General features: G+C 43.5%; 1 protein-coding gene across 1 annotated transcript in view; it reads left to right on the top strand.

The window, feature by feature from the left end:
- The window catches only part of ING5 (inhibitor of growth family member 5), a 1,231,358-nt gene that overhangs the window by 1,051,214 nt on the left and 156,159 nt on the right, over positions 1–23,985 (top strand). The window contains exon 7 of the mRNA XM_044069608.1: positions 10,459–10,520. Coding sequence (XP_043925543.1) covers positions 10,459–10,520 — 62 coding nt within the window. The remainder of the gene's footprint in view (positions 1–10,458; positions 10,521–23,985) is intronic.

A 23,985-nucleotide genomic window follows, 5' to 3' on the forward strand; every position in this document is an offset into this window, starting at 1 on the left:
CAGCAGATCTTCAACACCTATCCTGGAAAACTGCTTTCCTACTGGCAATTACTTCAGCAAGAAGGGTTTCAGAACTACAGGCCTTAATGGCAGTGCAACCCTTCTTAATCTTCCATCAAGATAGAGTATCCATGAGAACTAATCCTACATTCATGCCTAAGGTGATATCCAGAGTGTCTCTAAACCAGGCAATCCACCTACCTACCTTCTTTCGCAATCCACAGAACAGGGGGGAAAGACTCTTGCATACCTTGGATGTACATAGACAGTTGCGCTACTACCTGGACAGAACCAAGGGTAATAGAAAAACAGACCAGCTTTTAGTAGCCTATGCAACAGGAAGGGAAGGAAAAGCAATTTCCAAACAAACAATTTCCAAGTGGATAGGAAATTGCATAAGATTCTGTTACTCCTACCATGGAAAGCAAATTCCACAGAACATAAGGCCTCACTCTACAAGGGCTACTGCCACTACCACAGCTTTCTTACGAGGAGTGGCTAACAAGGACATTATTGAGGCTGCTACTTGGACCTCCGTGCATACATTTGCCAAGCATTATAACTTACCTCTATACTCTAGATACCGAGCAGGGTTTGCCACTGCTGTTTTGCAAGGGATCCTATCTACTCCATAATCCTTCTTCCTCCTCCCCTAGTTTGGCTATGGTATTCTACCCATTTGTAAGGACTGCAGATGCATCCTTGAAGGACATAGTACAGTTTTGTACCTACCATAAATGTAGATGTCCGAACAGGATAGCATCTGCAGTCAGGATTACCCACCCTCCTTCCCCTCTGTGGTACTCCTAGGGTATTTGCCCTCCTTATAGCTAGCTAGGGGGGGATATCTTATGGTGTATTTGTTTGTATATATGTACATACATGCTTTTTTTTTGTGTGTTTGCCTTCTATTTTTATTGGAAACATTGGCATTTACCAAAAATTTAGTGTTCCAAGAGGGCAACTGGCATCTGGGGCAAGAAACACTGAGGAAAATGGCGTTGGCTGATGCCTTTATACCCGAAGACCAGCAAAGATGATGTCGGGTGAGTGCGACACCAGCCGAGGCCAGACCCAGACTTTGGAATCCGGCTGACCGAAGGGCTGCCTGACGACAGGACAACCCATTTGTAAGGACTGCAGATGCTATCCTGTTCGGACATCTACATTTATGGTAGGTACAAAACTGTACTTTATGTGGTATATAAGCAGGGGGTACACATTCCTACCCACTCTGCAGACTAGCCATGACATTGTGGGACACAGCCTTGAGCTACCAAGTGCACCTACAAGCTCAATTACTGCCAGGAAAATTAAATACACTGGCAGACGGACTAAGAGGAAACCTCATGGACCCACACAAGTGGAAACTGGAACCAAGATTTTTCAACATGTTGACAAGCGAATGGGGAGCCCAGACATAGACCTATTTGCCTCCCCCCAGAACTACCAATTGGACAAGTTTTGCACAAGGACTCCCCACAAACAAGCCTGGAAAGTGGATGCTCTGTCCTTCAGCTGGAAAAACCTATCAGTCTATGCCTTCCCCCTGCTGCCTCTGCTCTCCAAAGTTCTACTAAAAGTCAAACAGGACAAACTAAGGATGATTTCGATTGCTCCTGACTAGCGCACCAACACTGGTACCCCCTCCTGCGCAGTGTATCGCAGTTATCTCCATGGCACCTGCCTCAGACCCCTTCCCTGCTGCCTCAGCAGGAGAACCAGATTCTGCACCCTCAGCTTCCAACATTGAACCTTGCAGCCTGGCTAATTACTTAAGCTCACCCTTATCCCTCAGCAAACCTGTGATGGACGACATCTTAGAGGCAAGGAGGCCTAGTACTAGAAAATGTTATGCTGAAAAATGGAAAAGATTCTGTGCCTGGAACCAATCTCAAGGGATGAGCACAGCAGCGCCCAATTTACCTCAGATTTTGCAATACTTAACTGAGATGCTTCACAAGGGCCTGTCTTTTTCCTCCATTTATTTTCTCCCCATTAGGGGGGCACCTGACATTTGGTGCAAGAAAAACTGATGTAATGGCGTTGGCTGCATGTTTTAATACCCCTGACGACCTGACGTTATGGAAGAAGGGACAGCAACCGACGCAGGACCCAAGACTTCGTTAATCAGGCTGACTGAGGGCAACCTGCAAGTTAATTACCCAAATGTAATGACTGCAACAGTGAATACACTCGAACATCTACATTTATGGTAAGTGTACACAACTGTACTTTTGTTGGGTCAGTTGGGGAATTTTGCTTCTTATTAGAAATGTAGGTAGGTGGTCGCTGAGGGCATCTGTCAGGCACCTAGCGTGAGCTATATGGGAAGGATGAGATACTAGTGTCCAGTCTAGTATAGATTGATGTTTTGTTCTTTTGTCTGTTCTGGTGGGGGAAGTTATTAGTTGGGTTAGTCCATGTAGGTTGATTTGGGAGAAAAAGTTTAGACTCGAGCAGTTGTCCCAGTCAATATTAAGGTCGCCTAATAGGATGTTTTCTTGGGGAAGGGTGTTGGTTATCCATTGTAGTAGTTTTTCTGTGATGGTAATATTGTTCACTGGAGGGATGTTGCATCCTATAATGTTGATGTGTTTATGTGGGTTAAGTTTCAGTTTAGTGGGATGAGTTCAGTGTTATCTAAGTCTGGGGTTGTTATGTATAGTTTTTCTAAGATAAGGTGAGATGTTAAGTTGTCAATCTCGCCTTCATTCTTGCTTGATGGGTTCGGAGCCGATCCTCGGCTCCGACTCGGCACTTGCTTTTAGCTCGAGAACTCCTTTTACCAGCTCGAGGCAGCCCCATATCCCATGATGCAAGGCAGGAAGTACCCAGATCTCGTTTGCCGCTTCGCTTGGGAGGCCTTCTCTTTACCAGCTCCTGGTCCTTTCGAGGAAAGTCCCTTCCCCTCAAGTTCCCTTCCAGATGTACCACCCGGTCTAAGGGACATTGCAGAGTTAGAAATCGCAAAACTACTGCAAAAAAGAGCCATTCAGCCAGTTACAATAGACCATTCAGAGCCCGGAATCTACTCAAGGTTCTTTTTGGTCCCCAAAAAGACGGGAGACTGGAGACCAATATTGGATCTCAGCAGACTCAACAAGTCTGTCAGGAAGACAAGATTCCGAATGGTCACTCTTCAGTCAATTCTGCCCTTCTTACAGAAGGACAACTGGATGTGCTCAATAGATCTTCAGGATGCGTACTATCACATCAAAATTCACAGACGCTCCAGGAGATTTCTCCGCTCGGCTGGGGTCCAGTCATTTCCAGTTCAGAGCCCTGCCCTTTGGTCTCACTACAGCCCCAGAGTGTTCACCAAATGCATGGCAGTGGTCACGGCTCACCTGAGACGTCAAGGATTCCAGGTGTTTCCGTATCTCGACGACTGGCTCCTGTCAGCCACCACCAGGCATCAGCTTATACAAGCCAGGGATTACACAATAGACCTTTGTTCTCATTTGGGCATCTCAGTCAACTTCGAAAAGTCATCCTTATCGCCCTGCCAGTCTATTACCTTCATAGGCGCAAACTTAAACACTGTTCGGATGTCAGCTACCCTTACAGAACAAAGAGTTTCAGACATTCAGACTCATGTCAGGATCATTCTGGCCAGCAAGAAAGTACAGGCCAGAATGGTTCTAAAGGTATTAGGTCTCATGGCTGCGGCCATTACTCTTCTTCCCCTGGCTCGATTCTACATGCGCCTCCTTCAGTGGATGCTGTTCACGCAGTGGTCATACCAGCAACTCCCAATGCGTCACCAGATTCTGGTGACACAAACATGCAAAGAACATCTTGCTTGGTGGATCACATCGTCTCAGGTTCACCAAGGCAGGTGCTTTGTTCCTCCGTCCCCGATAGCCACTGTCACCACGGATGCCTCCCTGATCGGGTGGGGGCGTCATTATCAGGGCAGGATGGTTCATGGGACGTGGCAACCGTTCGAGTACCATCTGCACATAAATGTCCTGGAGATGAGAGCAGTGCTTTTAACGTTGCAAGCCCTCAACGACTTTCTTCCTGTAGGGACAATTGCAGTCCACACAGACAACATGTCTGTAGTTTGGTATATCAACAAACAGGGCGGAACCAAGTCCTACCCCTTGTGTCGAAGCGCTCAGACTTTGGCAATGGGCGATCTCCTCTCATCGGTTTCTGGTAGCAACGCATATCCCTGGGAAAACCAACATTATAGCGGACAGATTGAGCAGAGCTATTCTCATGCCTCACGAGTGGTCTCTCAAGCAATCCATAGCGGAAGAGATTTTTCTGGAATGGGGTCGTCCATGTTGCGATCTTTTGCTACTCCCCAAAACAGCAAATGTCCAGACTTCTTCAGCCTCTTCCCTCTATCAGGCCATCCCGAGACGCTCTGACCCAGGATTGGCCCCAGGGACTTCTTTATGCCTTCCCTCCATTTCCTCTGATCCCTCAGGTGATCCAGAAAGCTACCGTTTTGAGAGCCAAATTGATTCTCATTGCCCCTTACTGGCCTCGACAAGTTTGGTTCCCGTTCCTCCATCATCACCTTTTGGTGCAGCCGTGGCATCTGGACCCAGTGCCAGATCTACTGATTCACCAATCCGGTCAGCTGCACCGGTCAATCCCTTCTCTCAACCTCACAGCATGGTTGCTCCACTTCCTTCCTCAGCCAGGCTTCCTTTGATCTCTAACCCAGTTAGAGATATCATAGTAGCTTCACTAAAATCCTCTACCAGGAGGATTTACACAAGCAAATGGAACGTTTCTCTTATTGGGCTAAGGCCCAAAATATTGATCCTTTTACTGCCCCTGTTCAGGCAGTTCTGGACTTCTTAGCAGAGATTTTTCATGCAGTCTCCTCTTCTTCCACAGTCAGAGTTCAGTTGGCTGCTATTTCTAATTTTCATGTCGGGATAGCAGATCATAATATTATGTCCCATAGGCTCTGCAGGGCCTTTTTAAAAGGAATTTTCCTACTAAAGCCTCCAATCAGGAATCCTCCTCCTCAGTGGGATCTAAATTTAGTGCTGACATCCTTGATTCTTCCGCCCTTCGAGCCAGCTGTTTCTTGTTCCCTAAAATATCTTTCTTGGAAAACGTTATTCCTAGTGGCTATTACATCTGCCAGGAGGGTGTCTGAACTTCATGCTCTTCGGTTCGACCCCCTATTTGATTTTTCACAAAGACAGAGTATCTTTGAGAACGAATCCATCCTTTTACCTAAGGTCGCTTCAAAAACAATCTGAATCAATCCATTGATCTCCCTGTATTTTTCCTAACTATTCAGATAGAGCTGAACAAAAGCTACATTATCTTGACGCCCACCGTCAGCTTAGATATTATTTGGACAGAACAAAAAATTTTAGAAAATCTGATCAACTTTTTGTTTCCTATGCGGATAATAAAAAAGGCCTTCCTGTTTCTAAAGTGACTTTGTCCAGATGGCTTTCTTCGGTCATCACTGAAATTTATACGATCAGGGGAAAACAGCTGTGCTCAAAACCTAAAGCACATTCAACTAGGAGTTTAGCTACTTCTACAGCCTTTCAAGCTAGACTGCCTTTGGACACTATTTGTGCAGCGGCCACTTGGGCCACTCCTCACACTTTGTTTCCCATTACAAATTGGACTTGGCCTCCAGGGACAGAGCCAGTTTTGGCTCTACAGTCCTCAAGAGTTTGTTCCATTGAGCCACCCAGGATAGAGGTGCTAGGGACGCGGTCCCATCAAGCAAGAATGAAGGCGAGATTGACAACTTAACATTAAGAAGTTATGTACCTACCATAACGTTCCATGTTAGTTGTCTTCTCGCCTTCTTTCTTGCGACCCTCCCTCCTTCCCCCTGGCCTGGACAGACCTTGTATAAGAAACTATTATGCTAAAGACCATTCAGACCTGGTCCTTTTTCCATCTGTAAGTTTCTTCTTCCTTTGGGAAGTATTTTATGCTTGGTGTTATTGCCCTTTGTCAACAAACGAGATCTGGGTACTTCCTGCCTTGCATCATGGGATATGGGGCTGCCTCGAGCTGGTAAAAGGAGTTCTCGAGCTAAAAGCAAGTGCCGAGTCGGAGCCGAGGATCGGCTCCGAACCCATCAAGCAAGAAAGAAGGCGAGAGAAGACAACTAACATGGAACGTTATGGTAGGTACATAACTTCTTATTTTATATAGTACTGCTACTCCTCCACCCCTTTTTCCTACTCTGCCATTTCTAATTATATTGTAGCCTAGTGCTGTGATTTCATTACCTTGAATTAGGGGCTTAAGCCAGGTCTCTGTCAGAATGACAACATCTTTATGGTAAAAGGAGATTAAGGCATGGAGGTCATGGACCTTATTTAAGATGCTTCTAATGTTTTGATTTATGATGAGGAGTGAGTTTGTGAGCCTTTGGAGTAGGGTTGTATTTAGGTCTGGGACTGGTCTATCTGGACTGAGTGGGCCTGGGTTGGGGTGTATGTCTCAGCAGCATACTAGTGCTGTTTTCAGGTGTACATAAAGTTTGACTAGTTTGTTGATGAGTTTTGTGTAATTAAGAGTGGTGTGGGATTGGCTCTTTGATGGGCATAGCTTGTGTCTGAGGTGGTGGATTATGATAGTATAATAGTTGTATGGAGTTGTTTGTAAATATGGTATGGGGTTAGGAGTATTGGAGGATGTTCCTTTATAAGGAATGAATAGTGTGTAGGTAAGTGGTGCTTGGTAACTGGTAATGGTGGTTAGCAGAGTAAGGGAAGTGATGCAGATTGTATATAGTAGGAGTTGAGTGTGTGAGGATTGAGATGGTGATATCATGGTGTAGGGATGAAATACCTAGTGTCAATATTGTTTGGACCACCCTAAGATACAATGTACAATAGCTCCGACAAAAGGAAAAGGGGGACCGAACAATACTAAAAACTGCAGTAAAATGAATCTAAATGGCAAAAAGTGTAAAAGCACAATCCACTTCAGATATATGAATATAATTATACAAAGCATTGTATAGTCCAATATGAGGTATTCATTTATAAATAAAAATTATAACCATATAATAATTCAGATCCTGAATACACTCAAATAGCTTAGCTTGTTAGCAAAAACAATCAAAAATGCAAATCTTAATTATAAGCAATGCTGTTTGTATGTGTCTAATGATAGACAACCAAAAATATAAAATTGTAAATGTCCAAAACAAGTAATGCCATAAGCATATTATTGCAATATATCCGATAAATCTATAGAAACCCCCCCCCCCCCCCCCCCAACAGAGCCTCACCAGAATATGAACAAATAGACACAAACACTCAAGGCCTAAAATGCCCAATGCTGATTGTTAACTGTCATCATAAAATTAACTAGTTAGTAAATGCTGGCCAAAAATGAGGCTTAGATAAATTCAAAAATGACAAAAACAAAAAATGGTATAATGTCCCACAATGTTTAATAGTCCAAAACAATAAAATAAATGTCCAATGTTGGTAAATAGCAAACTGCTTCAATTTGCTAATTGTACTCAGACAAACCAGCGAGAAGGAATAGATGATTCAAAAGAACATGACTGGTAGTCACAGAGCAGCCACCTTGAATGAATAATGCCTGCAGCCCAGGCTGTAGAATAAATGGCTCAAATCAGTTCAAATATATTAACAGCAAATTTGACTGAGTTTGTTTGCCTGAATCACAGACAGTCTCTGCAGAGCTGTATTAACCTTGAAATACTAGAGAGTTTATTTTTTATATTTTTCCCCTAACAGATTTGTTTGTTTTTCAATAGAATTGTACAGGTTATAGGCTACATTAAAGGTGTGGAAAGATTTGAAATGATTTGTTGTGGTCTCATTTTTTTTATATCACAAAAACTTGACATTTTAAGAGGGGTGTGTACACTTTTTATATCCTGTGTATATATATATATATATATATATATATATATATATATACATACATATACACACATATATATACATATATATATATATATATATATATATATATATATATATATACATATACACACATATATATATATATATATATATATATATATATATATATATATATATATATATATATATATATATTGATATTGGTTCATAGGTAGGTACTAGGCTATCGCCCCTGGGGGCCTGTATAAGCCTAGCCAAAAAGGTTCCCTGGCTTTCGCCACCCAAGAAAATAATTTTCCTGTGCCCCTGTCAAGCAGTGCCGCAGAAGTGATCCCCCAGGTGAATTTTCTATTTCTCAAACAGTCGTCAATGTTTTTCTTAGAGGGCCAATGAGGAGCTTTGCTTAACATGAATGGGTAGTTTGTTCCAGAGTATGGGAAGTCTCTGGGACAGGAATCTATCCCTCCAGCATGTTCTGTTTATTGTGGTGACAAGGTTTAGGTCCCTGGAGCTTGTGGTTCAGAGAGATTGGGATTTCTTTAAGTGTAGCATGTCCAACAGCTCTGGGTTTGACATAGCTTTGTATGTTAGGCAGAGATCGCCTCTGAATAGGCGATATGCGACGGAGTAGAGCTGGAGTTTTTTTAGATGGTCTGCATATGGCATATGTTTGAGGCCGGTAATCCTCTTAGTGAGGTATTTCTGTGGCCTTTCCAATTGTTTTAGGTGTCTTGTGAGATACATGCCAAACAGGGCATTGTACTCTCTAATGGGTCTGATGAGGGAAGAGTAGAGAGGAACAATGACCTCCTTTTTTCTAGAGGCGAACCCTTTTGTGATGAGGTGTGCCACGTAAAAGGATTTCCTGACTACTGTGGCAATGTGGTTATCAAAGGAGAGACTACTGTGCACCTGTGTCCTGAGGTCTCATCACACTTTCAGTGTTTAGTGAGCTACCGCCTATGTGATAGTTCATGGGTACTGAGTTTTTCCCAAAGGGGATCTCAGTGCACTTCTTGGCATTGAGTTTGAGGCTATGACTTTGACACCAAGCATCTGTCTCTGTGAGGCCCTTTTGTAGAATGTCTACATCATTAGGTGATTCTGTTATGGCTCCCAGTTTGCAGTCATCTGGCGAACTTTGTTAGCCAAAGACCTTCTGTGTTGGTCTGCACTTCAGAGAAGTAGATGCCAACAGGGGAGGACCCAGGACCGAACCCTGTGGTACTCCACTCGTCACTGGTCTGAGTCGGCTACTTTTACTGTGTGGGTTCTGTCACTGTGCCAGTTGGCCACCCATCTTGTGACATAGGGATTTATGCCCAGTTTAGTGAGTTTATCTATAATCCAGAGTGGGGGATGGTATTGAAAGCCTTGGCGAGGTCAAGATAGGCTGTGTGCATTACCTTGCCCTCATCTACGGCTGTAGTGACTGCGTCAGAGAAGTCAGTCCTGTTTAGTAGATGTGAGCTACCTTTTACAAACCCAAACTGAGTGGGGTCCAGGGTTTGGAGGTTACCTATGTCTTTGTTTATAAGCTCCAAGATGATATGTTCCATGGCTTTGCAGACCTGGCTCATCAGGCTAATGGGGCAGTAGTTTCCAGGGTCCGTGGTGGCACCCCCTTTATGAAGTGGGATAACTGTCGATGTGCGCCATTCAGTAGGCACATAGCCTGAGGTGAATCTATGACTGAACATGGTACTTAGGTGGGGTGCCAGTTCATTCTGTAGTTAACATCATCCTTATAGTTTTTTTGTTGATTCTTCTCTTCGTGCCAAGATGCATTCTAAGTGTATTTTTGTGACGTGGCATGTGCCAATACCACTCGGGCACCCTGTATTCTGCAGTTTCTCTGTTACAGATCCTAGGACTACATGAATGGCATGTGCTGACATATAGATGCTAATGCTTCTTTTTTTTTAACAGTTTGAGGTAGTTGCCTGAATAAATGTCATTCACTCTGCTACTGCTCTACTTTTTCCATTCACAAGCTGACAGAAAATATTACTTCACTGAGAGCTGGCGCCCTGGGATGTATTTCTGAAGAGGATGAAGTGTTGATATGCAGAGTGGTTTAATAGAATGTAGGACAGATGAGAGAAAATGATGAAGCAGAGAAGCGCTTAATGATAACTGGAAAATATGTGCAGATTTATTGAACCAGAGTTGCTGTTCCATTGTTACCTGTGTGCATTTGTATCGCACAGAAATCTTTAAAGTGGTTTCTTTTGAGGTCCTCTGAAAGGTCCGTTGTTTTTTCTAAGTACTTTTTCTGACTGTACTTAACTGTAGCCCATTTTTTCAGTGTTTTTGTTCTGTAGCTTGAAAGCTATATTTTCCTGGTTTAGGAAAAAGGAGTAGTTTTCATTGTGCTTGTAAGTGTTATAAACAATATATAAAAGTTTAATTACTTTGTGATAAGTTATGAAAGGTCTTTTCCACTCATTCGTTGAGGTTACAAATGTCATAATTCTTGAAAAATGCTGACTTATGTCACTTTCCGTTAACTTACTGTTAAAATGTGCAGTGCTACAGATAACTTTATTATTTTGCTTTATGAAGTACACATTCTGTTCATGTCTCTCTATTTTAACCACAGTGTCCCATTGAGTGGTTTCATTTTGCCTGTGTTGACCTTACTACAAAACCAAAAGGAAAATGGTAAGTGTGCATTTTTTATGACTTTTCAGTGGCTAACAGCTGGAGTGTGTTCAATTTAACTGTTTTTCTGATTCATCATTTACATTTTCCAAGTTTGTGGAGGTCTTCAGCCAGATGAAATTCAAACATCAGGCCTAGGGCCAAACCTTTGAAGAACCCTTTAGCTGTCATAGTGCCTTAAGATGCAGGCAAACTTCTTTAGTGCTGTACCTGTACTACTTAAATTTGTCAGATATTTGCATGACTAATGACTTCCAAAACTATAGTTTTGTGTGTGTGTGTGTGTGTGTGTGTGTGTGTGTGTGTGTGTGTGTGTGTGTGTGCACGCAGACAGTGGTTATTATATGGAGTGTTTGCTTTTTGTCTCTGTCCAGTGTTCCTCAGTACTTAGCTTCTCAGCATGATTGCATATGCTTATTTTTTCACCAACGGCTAGCACATACTGACTTTTAAAAGTGCTAAGTTTTTATTCTTTTCCCCAAAATGTCTGCTACATTTTTGATAATTTAATTTGTGTAATAGGTTTAGGCTGTGTAGAATGCATGGAGTGTATGTCGTTATATACTAGTGTAGCCCTACCCAGACAAGAATTTCCTGTATACTGTATATCTGTACTGGATACAGGAAGAATGAGTACGCATTAAGGGGATATTGCAACCTGTCTTGTACATCCAGGAGTTCAAGGTATAACTTAGAGCTTTAGTCACCTGTGAAAAAGCCTTTGTCTTACAGTAACATCCTCCTTCCCATAGCCACAGCCTTAATCTGAGTAAGAAGTGGACCATTTATATTTTTAAAGACATTAATTTCAGCTGTTATACTTTGCATAGTGGCCTAGCTGTAACTTGTTGCTGCCCATTCGGGGTGGCACAGTTGTGCCGGGATAGCATTATCGCCAAACAGCAAGAGGTTCCCCGGTTCGAATCTCAGCTGGGATGCCTTCTGTGCAGTGTGCATGTCCTTCCTGTGTTCACATGGGTTTCCTCCGAATGCTCCAGTTTCCTACCACATTCCAAAGACATGCAATAGGTGGATTGCACACTCTAAATTGGCCATGTGTGTGAGTGTATGCGAGTGTGTGTGGTGCGGATGAACTACAGTGACAGGGCAAGCCCACCCGCCATTGTAAATCTTGACTGTAGATGATTGTCATTGTTGTAGTGACACCCTGACCCCATGTGCAAAAATGGAATAAAGGAATTGTGGCTGGATGGATGGATTCAGGATGCAATATTTTTATGTTTCATAATAAATAGTAATGCTTTGACACCTTTGGGATGGTGTCACAAGGTAAATTCAAGCAACTTGCCACATAAAACACAGCTAAAGACTCTGTAACCCAACTAGTTTATGTAGTGGTCTATGAAGTACTTTAGGATTTAAAATGTACTACAAGGTGATACAGTGACTTCATCTGTACTATTCTCACTTTCCCAGACATAAACTGTCTTTCCCATTCAAGTAATTGTAAACGATTCTGCAACACGTAGTAAAAAGCATATAGAGACTTTATTAAATTGGGAAACATACATTTTAAAATGCTGTACAAAATTTAAAATCAAGATTAGAAAGTTATAGATGCAAAAAGTATACATCAACAAGTAGTCTTTCCTTTCTCAAAATTAAATGCAAAAGAAAAATGGTAAAATAAACCTGTTTCATTATCATTATTGTGACAGCTTTAACATATGTGATGTCCTTCTATTCTCATGTTGCAGTATTCATAACTATAGGGAGTTGCTGCCTGCAGCGCCCCCGTCTGGCCAGTATACCAAAGTCTTTTTCACAAGAGGGTACGTGTGACATCCCTTACCAGGGCCATAAACCGACGTTGGGTATAAAAGTGACGTCTGCACGTACCCTCATCAGAATTTTTCTGCTGCAGTGAATGTCAGACTCCTGTTTGCCAGTTCCACAAGCAGATCGCGTTTCTTCAGATGACCGAATATGATTCCGTTCAAGACCAGACGACTGGTTCTTCAACCGATAAGTGCCCTGTTGTTTTTTTTTTTTTTTTTCCTTACTTTGATTACAGTTTAGACTTGCATGTCAGCTAAAAATGGAAAGTGTGCTTTTGGGAGACAAATTCCTCACAAGGACACTTACGAGAAGTGTTTATTTTTTCTTAAGCGAGGCCCACGACAATGCATCCTGCCCTATTTGCATGTCTTTCATCCCCAAAACTCTCCAAACCTGCTTGGCGGCACTGAAATTGTATTTAGAGAAACAAAGGCTACGTCGCTTAGCACTCGGTATGGAAGGAGAAGTAGGCCTATCCGACGAACTGCCGAGGAAGAAAGCCAAGAAAATCAGGCCAGAATCCCACGCTGCACCTCAGGCATCTAAGCAGGTTCTAGAGGTGCTTGAAAGCATGGAATCAGCTTAGACAACGGTTACCAAACAGGCCTGTAAACCTTAATGAAAGCTGGGAAGCCGGATACTGCATGTACGTCTGCTGAGGCAATTCAGCCGTCACAGACTGATGGTGGAGGGGAACCACGACTCAGTGTGGGAAGGCCCTGCTCTTTCTCTTCCTACTAAGCAGACGTCCACTTCTATGCTTTCTCCACTGGCAACTCCCTTGAAGAGGAAACAAAAAAATGAAGCACCCTGAACCTCAACTGGTGCCTGGTTGGGAAGATTTCTCACAAAGTCTCTTTAAGGCTTTTCAGGCCTTGCTAACACAATAGCTCCCCCCTACTCTCTCACCTCAGCCACCCGTATAGGTATCTGAGGAAATTTACTCCTCTTCTGAGGAATCCTTCTCTTATGAAACCCAGATAGACTTCCCTAAGGATTTCATTACCCTAGAGGAGGAAAATTCTATTTCTCCTGAATCCCCAGAAGAACTTGCCTTTGGCGACACTATCTCCCTCATGAGGGAACATTTTAAGTGGCAGGCTTCAGAGGTATCTTGAGCCCAAGAAAAGGTATTTTGACCTCTTACAAATGGGACAACCATCTCCTTCTGCTTTCCATCCCTTACTTCCTGCTTATCAAGATGCTTTTTTGGCTGCTTCTCAGTCGCTTGACTCACAACATCCAGCATGTAAATGACCAGACAGTTTCTATAAGGTCCCCCAGGACACCCAGTTTCTCTTTAAAAATCCACCAGCAGATCCAGCTGTTATAGCTGTCTCTGGAGACAAAACTTCTAGGCAACTACCTTTCGCTGCCCTTTACCCAACGGATAAAGACAGGAAATTTATGGACAGACTGGGTTAAAAGGTTTATACTTTTATTTTATTTTATTTATTTTACATTTGTTGACCGGGCTGGTCTAGCTGGATACATGTCCTTTTTCAGTAGAGGCCCGGGGAGAAAAGCTCCAATAAGAAGAGAAGGTACAATACATACACGTGCAGTAGTAAATAGTATTAACATAAAGATACAAAAAACAGCTGGCTTTACATACTGTTGAATAACAGGCACAGAGATTATGTAGATAATCTTACATGGTTACATTGTGCAGCCGTGAGGGAAGATTATAAACTCTGGGATGGGGAAGAGACTTAGGTGGTCTGGGACCTTTGGGGTTAGTCTGGTTTAGGACAAGGGCATATCCAGTAGGACTTAAGGAATTCTTTGAGGTGATTTTTGAATTGATTAAGCGAGGTCATAAGTCTTAGGTTGTTTGGGAGGGAATTCCAGAGCTTTCCGATGGAATTGGCATAGAGAGCATCACCTCCAGAGTTGTTAGGTTTAATGGTCAGTACCTGGACACTTTTAGATGATCTGAGGCAGGTTAGGTTGGAGTAGTGGATCAGTATTTTGCTCAGTGAGGAGGTTTTGTCTGGTTGGTTAATTATTTTAAATGCCTCAGTGAGTTGGTTGAGTTTGAGAATATTGGGCAATTCTAACCATCCAAGTGTCTTTAGGTTAAGGCAATGGTGGGTGCGATAAGGCATTCCTGTTATAAATCTGGCTATATGATTATAGGCTGTAGAGAGTTTATTGAGCTCTCTCTTGTTGAGGAATGAAAGTATCGGGGAGGCATATAGGAGGGTGGAGAGGAGATGAGTGCGAGCAATGGTTAGTTTGGCATGTGGGGTTAAAAAGTTCTTTATTCTATACATAGAGCCGAGTTTCTTGTTTACAGACTTAATGGTTAGGCTGATGTGCATATCAAATTTAAGCTTGTGGTCAATGGTCACACCTAGTAGTTTGGTGTAGGAGACAGGCTCTATGATGGTGCCATTGGTGGAAACCATGTGGAAGATCGTGTTATTGGCATTTGGAGGTTCTTTTCCTGGGGAAGTAGATACAGAGGGGAAAAATAGTAGTAACTTGGTTTTAGTTGGATTAAGTATGAGTTTTAATTCAGAGAACCATTTTTCGACTATAGTAAAACAGTGCTGGGTTGTTGCTTGGAGTTTGGCGAGAGAGACGTCGGAGCAGATCAGGGTGGAGTCATCTGCATATTGGATGCAGGTGGCTTTGGGGATGACTGAGTGAAGATCATTTATGAAGACAGAGAAAAGAAGGGGACCAAGTATAGAGCCCTGGGGAATGCCAGTGGTATTGGGGAGTAGGTCAGATAGCCTGTTTTGCCATTGGACAGCTTGTTGTCTACCAGAGAGGTAAGCATTAAACCAACTTATAGCTAGGTTGTTAAGATGTAGGGTTTCCAGGGTGTGGAGCAGATGCTGGTGATTGACCATGTCAAAGGCTTTCGATAGGTCAAGAAAGAGAGCGGAGGATATTAATTTATTATTGCGGTTGTTATTGACTGAGTCAACAAAGGAGAGAAGGGCAGTGGTTGTACTATGATGGGGGCGAAAACCATGTTGGGTGTTAGACAAGAGACTATTAAGGGTAAGGTAGTGTAGGAGTTGTTTGTGAACACACCGTTCCATACTTTTAGCTAGTGGAGACAGTATTGCTATGGGTCTGTAGTTGGATGTCTCCGTGGAGGTCCCTCCTTTGTGAAGAGGGATGATATAAGAGATTTTCCAAATAGAGGGAATGGTAGCTTCAGTTATGGTTCTGTTAATCAAGATTGATATGGGATAGGCGATGGCATCTGACGCTATTTGTAGGTATTCGGCTGGGAGGTGGTCATCCGCCAGGGTGGTTGGTTTGAGTTTTTTCAAAAGGGTACGAATATAGGAGGTAGATACTGGTTGTAAGTTAAAGGAGGGGTGAGCTGGGTCGTTAGTAAGAGTTACGGATGAGGGAGTAGTGGTAAGCTGACTGGCTAGGGACTGGATGGTCTCAGTAAAAAAAGAGTTAAAAGTGTTGGCTATTTCTTCTGGATCTTTCCCAATGAGTTTCTCAGGGGTGGGGGTGGTAGATTTACCAGGATGGAGGAGGTTATTAAATCCTGCCCAGAATTTCTTTGGGTTATACTGGTGTTTATCCTGGAGGTGACAGAAATATTGTTTTTTATCTGTAGTAATGGCTGTTTTTGTTGAATTTCTAAGCTGTTGAAACTTGATGCGATCTAGTGGCGTTTTGGTAGCAATCCATTTGTTCCAGGCCTGGTCACAGAGTTTAATTTTAGTTTTAGTATCTCTTGTTAGCCAAGGTGCTATTCGTTCTTTGGTTCTGATTAGCCGCTTTGGGGCGTGGGAGTCAAGTATCTTAAGGAATATGTCATTAAAGTATGACACGCTCTCATCTAGGGATAAAGTTTTTAGGATGGACCAATTACAAGATTTGAGTTCTGCAAGGAATCGGTTTGGGACAAATTTCTTCTTATTTCTAACTAGTCTGTATTGGGGGGGGGGGTTAGTAGGTGGGCATTTATGTTTTATGATATAAGTAATAAGGTGGTCACTAAGGTCATTGGGAAGGGTCCCTGTGGTATAGTTATTTGTATCTTTGTTGGTAAGAATCCAGTCAATGATACTCTCTTTTTGCTGAGCATTTTCAGTTCTAGTGGGAGATGGAATATTTTGGGAGAAACCATGTAAGTTGATAGAATGGGGATTTATGTGTTCGGAGCAGAGGGACCAGTCAATGTTGAAGTCTCTTAGCACTATGGTTTCTTGAGGGTAATTGGTGGCTAACCAGCTGAGAGTTTGCTCTAGGTTTTCCGAGTTCTTGCGTGGTGGTATATAAATTACTATAAGATTGATGCATTTTTGGCTGTTTAGGAATAACTTTAGGGCAATCAGTTCTAGGTTAGAGACCTTAGGAGGTTGGAGTGGATTCAGAATGATATTCAGTGAATTCCTAAACATAACAGCTGTTCCCCCGCCCCCTTTTTATTTTTCCGATCATCCCTAAGGATATTATACCCGGGTGGGAGAATTTTTTCATCCGTAGTGCCTGGTTTGAGCCATGTTTCCGATAGGCACATAATGTCAGGGGAATGGGTAGCTAACATAGCATGTAAGTTGTGAACCTTGTTATCAATGCTTCTTAGATTAAGGTGGAGTATAAGGAGGGAGCCAGCAGAATTTCTGGCGGATTTAGAGGAGATAGAGTCTGGGACAGTGTTAGGACCTGGGTTGGGGTGGATGTCGCCATCATTGGTGATACATTTTTTCAGGTGGTCTAGTAGTCTTTGGAGTTTGAATAGTAGCTTAAGACTAGTTTTAGTGGTGGATGCCTTAGGGTGGTGGGGGGTAAGATGCACTATTTTGGAGCCTAGGGTATTAGCAGGGTAGAGAGAGGGAGAGATAGGGTTAGAGGGAAGGTTTGAATGTAAGGAACCTGTAAGTACCTCCTTTACTTTAGCCATAAAGGCCTTGAACTACCAAACACACATGGCTAGGTATGTTTTAGATACCATTTCCAAAGCCTCTACCTTTCTGTCTGAGGTACAGGATTCCCCTATAAAAGCCTAAGTTAATTCGCTACTTTACACAGCATCCCAAGTGACCAGGCACTCCATTAAGTGCAGTTATGATGCTGTGGAAGCCTCATCTAAATCAGCTGCTTCAGGATCTGTATTAAGGCGATATTCTTGGGTAAGGCTGCAGCCTGTCCTTATGAATGTTCAGACAAAATTACTGGATGCACCCTTGGGCAATAAGGCCCTCTTTGGACAGGCTTCTGCTGAGCTCCTTAAATCCCTTCAAGAAAAGGGGAAAGAATTACAGAATCTCAAACATCTTCTGGTATCCCCTATTCCTAGATACCACAGGAATTACCCACAGAAGTCCTCCTTTGTTATGAAGCAGTCCTTTCACTTCAGCCCCTGCATCTAAGGGACATAGCCCAGAAAAAGGTCTACTCCTAGGTTTCCGACCAGCTCCTGCACTACATCCTTTCAGAGTCAGTCTGACTAATCCAGACCACCTCCACTGTGACTCACCTCAGTTGCATCCAGAAATACCCTTATCCCTTCGCCTCACCCTCTCCCTACCCACCTGGTGAAGATTAACAGCAGAACAATGGGTCCTCTCCATCATTCAGAGAGGATATTTCATGACCTGGTGGATGCTCCCACCTTTTCAAGGTATCCCTCAACCACAACCTGTTTTACAAGATTCCTCCTTGACCAACAAATGATTTTCTTTGCACGTCTGTACTTATTGTGTTTCATTGTTTGTGTATATAGTTTTTTTTGCACTGTGTTTTTAAAAGTTTAATAGTTTAATTGATTAATTGGGGGGGGGGGTTGTATATAAAGGGGTTTCAGAAGTTAGTATGCTCATCTGAAGAACTTTTTGTGAAAAAATGCGGTGATACAGTTAATGCGTTCTGGATATGGTTTACGTTTTTTAACATCATGTACGATCAATAAAACAGTGGATTGTATTCTGGTGATCCTTCCAGTGCCTTATTTTTGGTTATCAGTTTACTTTTGGCACTTTTTCCACTTTGTTTATTTATCCCTCAACCACCAAGAAACCAAATCCGCCTATTCCCAACCATCATTCAACAACTCCTAACTCAGGGCATCATAGACCAGGTGCCTACCCCACAAAGAAACGCAGGCTTTTATTCCAGAATATTTCTTGTACTGAGAAAAGATGGCCCTTGGAGACCAATCCTAGACCTATCCTTGTTAAACTTCTTCCTCCACGTTCCCAGCTTCAAAATGATCACCTTACCCCTTTTCTTAACACTAATTCCCCCCGCAGGCATTCATGGTAGCCCTGGACCTGAAGGATGCCTATCTCCACATTCCTATCCATCCAAATTACAGGAAATTCCTCAGATTTGCAATAGGCTTCTGTCATTTTCAATTCTCTGCTTTGCCCTTTGGTCTCTCCACTGCTCCTTGCATGTTTATAAAGTGTCTACCCTCCATCATTGCTCACTGCAGGACCCAGGGTGTACAGATACACCCATACCTAGACGATCTGCTCATCCTCCATCAAGACTACCAAGTTCTACTACTTCACCTACAACAAGTGTCTTCCACCCTAACTCAGAGTTCACCCCAAATCTAGAAAAATCACTCCTGGCCCCCTCGCAAGATTTGGTTTTCTTGGGATGCAGGATCAGAACAGACAGCATGAAAGCCTTCAACCAAACCAAAGGATCAAGAACCTTTGCATATACTTGAGTCAGATCCTTACCCATTCCTCCTTAACGGCAAGGGAATTCCTGAGAATGCTAGGCCACATGGTATCCCTCATTCCCATGTTACCTCTGGCAAAACTCCACGTGCGCAAAATCCAGTGGGTCTTGAAAAACCTATGGAGCCAACACTCACAACCCATGGACTCCCCTCTTCCACTGTTCCTGTGCTTAAAAAAGGAAATTCAGTGGTGGGTCTCAGCACTGTAACTCAACCTAGGGAACACACTTTCAATTTCCAGCCCCACAACAACAGGTCTCCACAGATGTGTCAGACCTGGGGTGGGGTGCAGTGCTCTTAACAAACCAAAAACAGTTCTCAGTTCAAGGCAAATGGTCCACTCAGGCAAAAGGACCACATCAACATCAAGGAAATGAGGGCACTGCTATAAGCCCTTCTAACGTTCAAACCCACTATCCTGCCAGGAACCCTGAAAGTAATCACAGACAATATTACTGTCCTGTGGTACATCAACAAGCAAGGGGAACCAGGTCCTACCCCCTATACAGTCTGGCCATCCAGAGTTAGAACTTAGCATCTTCACTCCAGGTCCATCTGGTAGCAATGTATATCCCCTCAACAGATAATGTTATGGCAGACAAACTCAGCAGAACCTCGGCTCCCTCTCACAAGTGGATGCTTCAGAGAGAGGTCTTCCTGAACTTGATACACAGGTGGGGTATTCCACAAGCAGATCTATTTGCCTCCCCCCAGAACAAGCAGATGCCCAGCTTCTGCACAAGGGATCCACATCCACAAGCTTGGAAAGTGGACGCATTCTCCTTTTCTTGGGAGGGAATGTACCTTTACACCTTCCCTCCTTTCACACTAATTCAGAAAATCCTCCTGAAAATTCAGAAGGACAACCCCAAAATCCTACTGGTGACCCCGTTTTGGCCAAGACAGCATTGGTTCCCCTCCACTTACTAGCCAAGGGCAATCACCACAGGTTACCCCACCGATTAGACCTGCTCACACAGGACAAGGGATCTCTACTCCACTCACAGGTGAACAACCTGAAATTGACCTTATGGGTGATAGGATTCTAATCCCTTACAGACACCTATATTCAGAGGACATACTCAGCAGGCCAGAAAATCTAGTAATAGGAGAAACTATGTATTAAAGTGGAACAGATTCTTCATTTGGTGTCAAAGGAATAATCAGGACCCTCTTACTACTCCGATACCAATGGTCCTATCCTATTTGTGTGAGCTACTCCACTCAGGACTAACTTATTCTTCAGAGTTGGCTTGTCTGCCATTTCTGCCTGTCTGCCCATTACACCCCCTCTGGCATCCAGACTGGAAGTCGAGCTTTTTCTGAAAGGCGTTCTCCAGATCAGACCCTTCAGCAGACCCATTCCCCCTCCTTGGGACTTAAATTTTGTTCTAATAAAACTAACCTTACCTCCTTTTGAACCAGCTTACTCAGTTTCCCTGAAGCTATGCCCCCTGAAAACAGTTCTGCTAGTGACCCTTACTTCCGCCAGGAGGGTCTCAGGGATACAAGCCCTTATGACCACCTCTCCTTACCTTGTTTTCCACAAGGACAGAGTGGCTCTCAGGACCAACCCCTTCCTTCATGCCCAAAGTAGTTAATGAACTTTCATGAATCAAACCATTAACCTACCAGTTTTCTACCCTCATCCACAAAACTCCTCAGAGAGGACTCTACGTTCCCTGGATGTACACAGATAACTCCGATATTACTTGGACAAAACAAAGTCTATTAGAAAATCTGACCAATTATTAATTTCCTTCCATCCAAAAGCCCTAGGGAAGGCTGTCTCAAAACAGACTATTTCCTCATGGATCTCCAAATCCATTTCTTTGTGCTACTCCTATCATGGGAAATCCTTGCAAAGCCATGTTAAACCTCAATCTACCAGAGCAAGCTGCCTCCAGTACTGCCTTTTTCAAAGGCATGGACTTCACCTCCATTTTAGAAACAGTCGCTTGACCTCTGTACACACCTTCACCAAGCATTACAAGCTGGATATGGCCTCTCGAGCAAGAGCAGGTGTTGCCAGGTTTATCCTCCAGAGCTTGGTTGATCAAGAAAACCTTTCCTCCACCCAGGTTCATACTTAAAGCTCTGGTACTCTCCCTACTGTTACGAATACTGCAACATGAGAATAGAAGGACATAGAATAGTTGTGTAAGAACTTACTATAACCTTAGATGTCCTTCTCTTCCATGTTGCAGTATTCATTCCCACCCACCTACCCCCGGTTTCTTCTTAACCATAACTCCATGGCCTACCTGGGGACATAGTCATTATCTTCCCCAGTCTCAACTCTCCTCTACACAACCAACTTACTGCCTTGGGCCTGGTCTACATGTAAGTCTAAGGGTCTCCCACTAGGACCCTCCTTTCCATTACACAGGAGCACTACTGTATGCGGCTAAACAATTCTGATGAGGGTTCGTGCAGACTGGTATACTGGCCAGACTGTGGTGCTGCAGACAACAACTCCCTATAGTTATGAATACAGCAACATGAGAATAGAAGGACAATCATATATGTTAAAGCTGTCACAGCAACAATAATGAAACAGGTTTATTTTACCATTTTTCTTTTGTATTTAATTTTGAGAAAGGAAAGACTACTTGTTGATATATACTTTTTGCATCTATAACTTTCTAATCTTGATTTTAAATTTGGATGGTGGCGCTGCAGGCAGCAACTCCCTGCTGTTACTTATACTGCAACATGGAAGAGGACATCTAAGTTTATGGTAAGTTCTTACACAACTATTATTTGCTTGCTGTCTTTCTAGTATCATTCATCCTCTTACTACTGAACATTTTTTGATGAGTATAGGGCTTCAGTATTACTTTGTTTCATTGTTGTCCATGTGTCACATTACACTTTACAGAACAGCTGTACTCTTTACATGATAATGAATGTACATACCATTCTCTTTTTATGGCTTTACGTACTTTTTTTTTTTTTCTTTTTTAACACAGTTTTTTAAGTTATCACTTAAAACACAGGCAAACGTACATTAACAGAAAAGAAAACAAACAATTTTAACATTTTTCCATTTAAATACAATATGCATCACATATAATCTGATGTCAGTTTTCATTCAATCCTCGACTGATGGGTTAGGATCCAAACTTTTGGATCCGACTCAGCTGCTGTAAAATCTCGTGGCAGTCCAGAACTCTCGAGCTTCTCTCTTACTCACAGTGCATCTTCCCCATTACCTAAGATCTTATTTGCTGCCATTAGGTGAAAGACGTGGTTGTTTGACTCTCAAGCTACTTGGGATAGATAAGTGCTGGTATTTTTTTTTCTGCTACTATAATCTTTCTTTCTTTAATTTTTATCTTTATTGTACTAACATACTCTGGATACTATTGATCTGAAGTAGTTAACTTCATTTATCTGCAACCTGTGGGTATTCGGATCCATATCGGATCCGAGCCGGCAACATTTTTCAAGCATCTGCTCCAAGCTCCTCCCCTTACCCATAATCCCTCGCATCTTCTACCTTCCCTCAGATCTCGTTTGCTGCTTCATGCGTACGCATCGTGGTCTCCATAGCTCCAAGTTGGGTGCAGTAAGTGGTACTTTTTGGTATATATTTAGTGTGTGAGTGTAGTCTTTTTTTTTTTGGTCATACCTTTCCTCCCCTTCGTTCGTCAGTTTTTCTGTCAAAAAAAAACAAAAGATAGGAATTGTGAGGTAGTGTAGGCTTAACCGTCCTTTGTGTGTGTGTCTGTGTGTTTGTTGGTTTAGTTTTGGCTGAGTGATGTGATGGTTGAGCAGCCAAAACCAACTTTTAAAAAATGCACTGAGTGTGACCACAAGCTTTCAACGGCTGATAGCCACACTCTGTGTGTTATTTGCCTGGGTGTTCCCCACCTATCTTTGCTGTGTAGTGGGTGTGCAAGGTTCAACCCTAGGGCCTTGAAAGAGAGGAAGGTAAAGCTGGTAGCCAAGGGCCTGCTACCAGTTTCTGCTTTGGATTAGACTACTTCGACATCGGATCCAGTAGCCGACCAACCCCCCCAGGCTGGGACTCAACCTCCCTCTAAGCCTTCTGAGATGGGGTCTAAATCAAAGGATAAAGATAAGGACAAGAGAGACGAGGAGAAAACAGCAGAAAAGCACTGCAAACGGTCTCCAGAGTGGGAGCCATTTCCCAGTCCGCCTGCTAAAGTTGTCAGGACCACCTCTCCTCGGCTCCACTCCACCGAGGTTCTCCCCATAGCAGACTGAGCTCTCAAACCAGAGGCCTTCTTTGAGGTCATCTCACAGACAAGCCAGATCCGAGTCGATTGCCTCCTCGCGGTCGATTCTGAGTCTGTCGGAGCTTGACATGGACAGGATGATGCAGAGGTTCATTCGGACCCAAATCCAAAGGGGAGTCATGCCAGGCCCCTCTCCGGCCGGAGAGGGGACCTCTATGCCCTTCTTCCATCCAATCTCTCCTTCCCCGATCCGACCTGTGGTTTCGGGGTTTATGGATCCTCGGAGCTGGGGGTTCGGTGCCGACGGTCCCTCCAGCCTCGACACTGGTGATTACCTTGAGTTCCTCAGATCAGACTTGTTCGGATCCAAGCAACTCTCGGTGCCGAGAACGGGGAGCCGGATCCGAGGGAATGGAGGTGTCTTTGGTTCCGGCTTTGTCAGATCCGAGCCGCTCCTTCGGAACCCTGGCTACCTTGGCCTCGGCCCCGATCCTCACGATGGAGCCGGAGAGAACTTCTTCTTTGCTGGTTGCTAAGGAGGTGCACTGTCTTTTGGCCTTGGACGTGGTGGAGAGGTTTCCCTCCCAAGGATTGAGAGCCCAGCCCATTGCCTTGGACTCCGCCCAGGCTACTGTGGATTTAGTCAAGACTCCCATCAGCTTATCCCAGGGACAGCCCATGCTAGAGGACCCCCAGGTGAATCCCGTCATGGAACCCCCCCCGTGACTTACAAGCACTCTTCAGAGAGTCCCACTGAGGAGGCTCCCCGTAAGCACTCGTG

This window comes from Protopterus annectens, chromosome 4.part0, assembly GCF_019279795.1.
Source record: "Protopterus annectens isolate FY-2018-M chromosome 4.part0, PAN1.0, whole genome shotgun sequence".
Classification (NCBI taxonomy): domain Eukaryota; kingdom Metazoa; phylum Chordata; order Ceratodontiformes; family Protopteridae; genus Protopterus; species Protopterus annectens.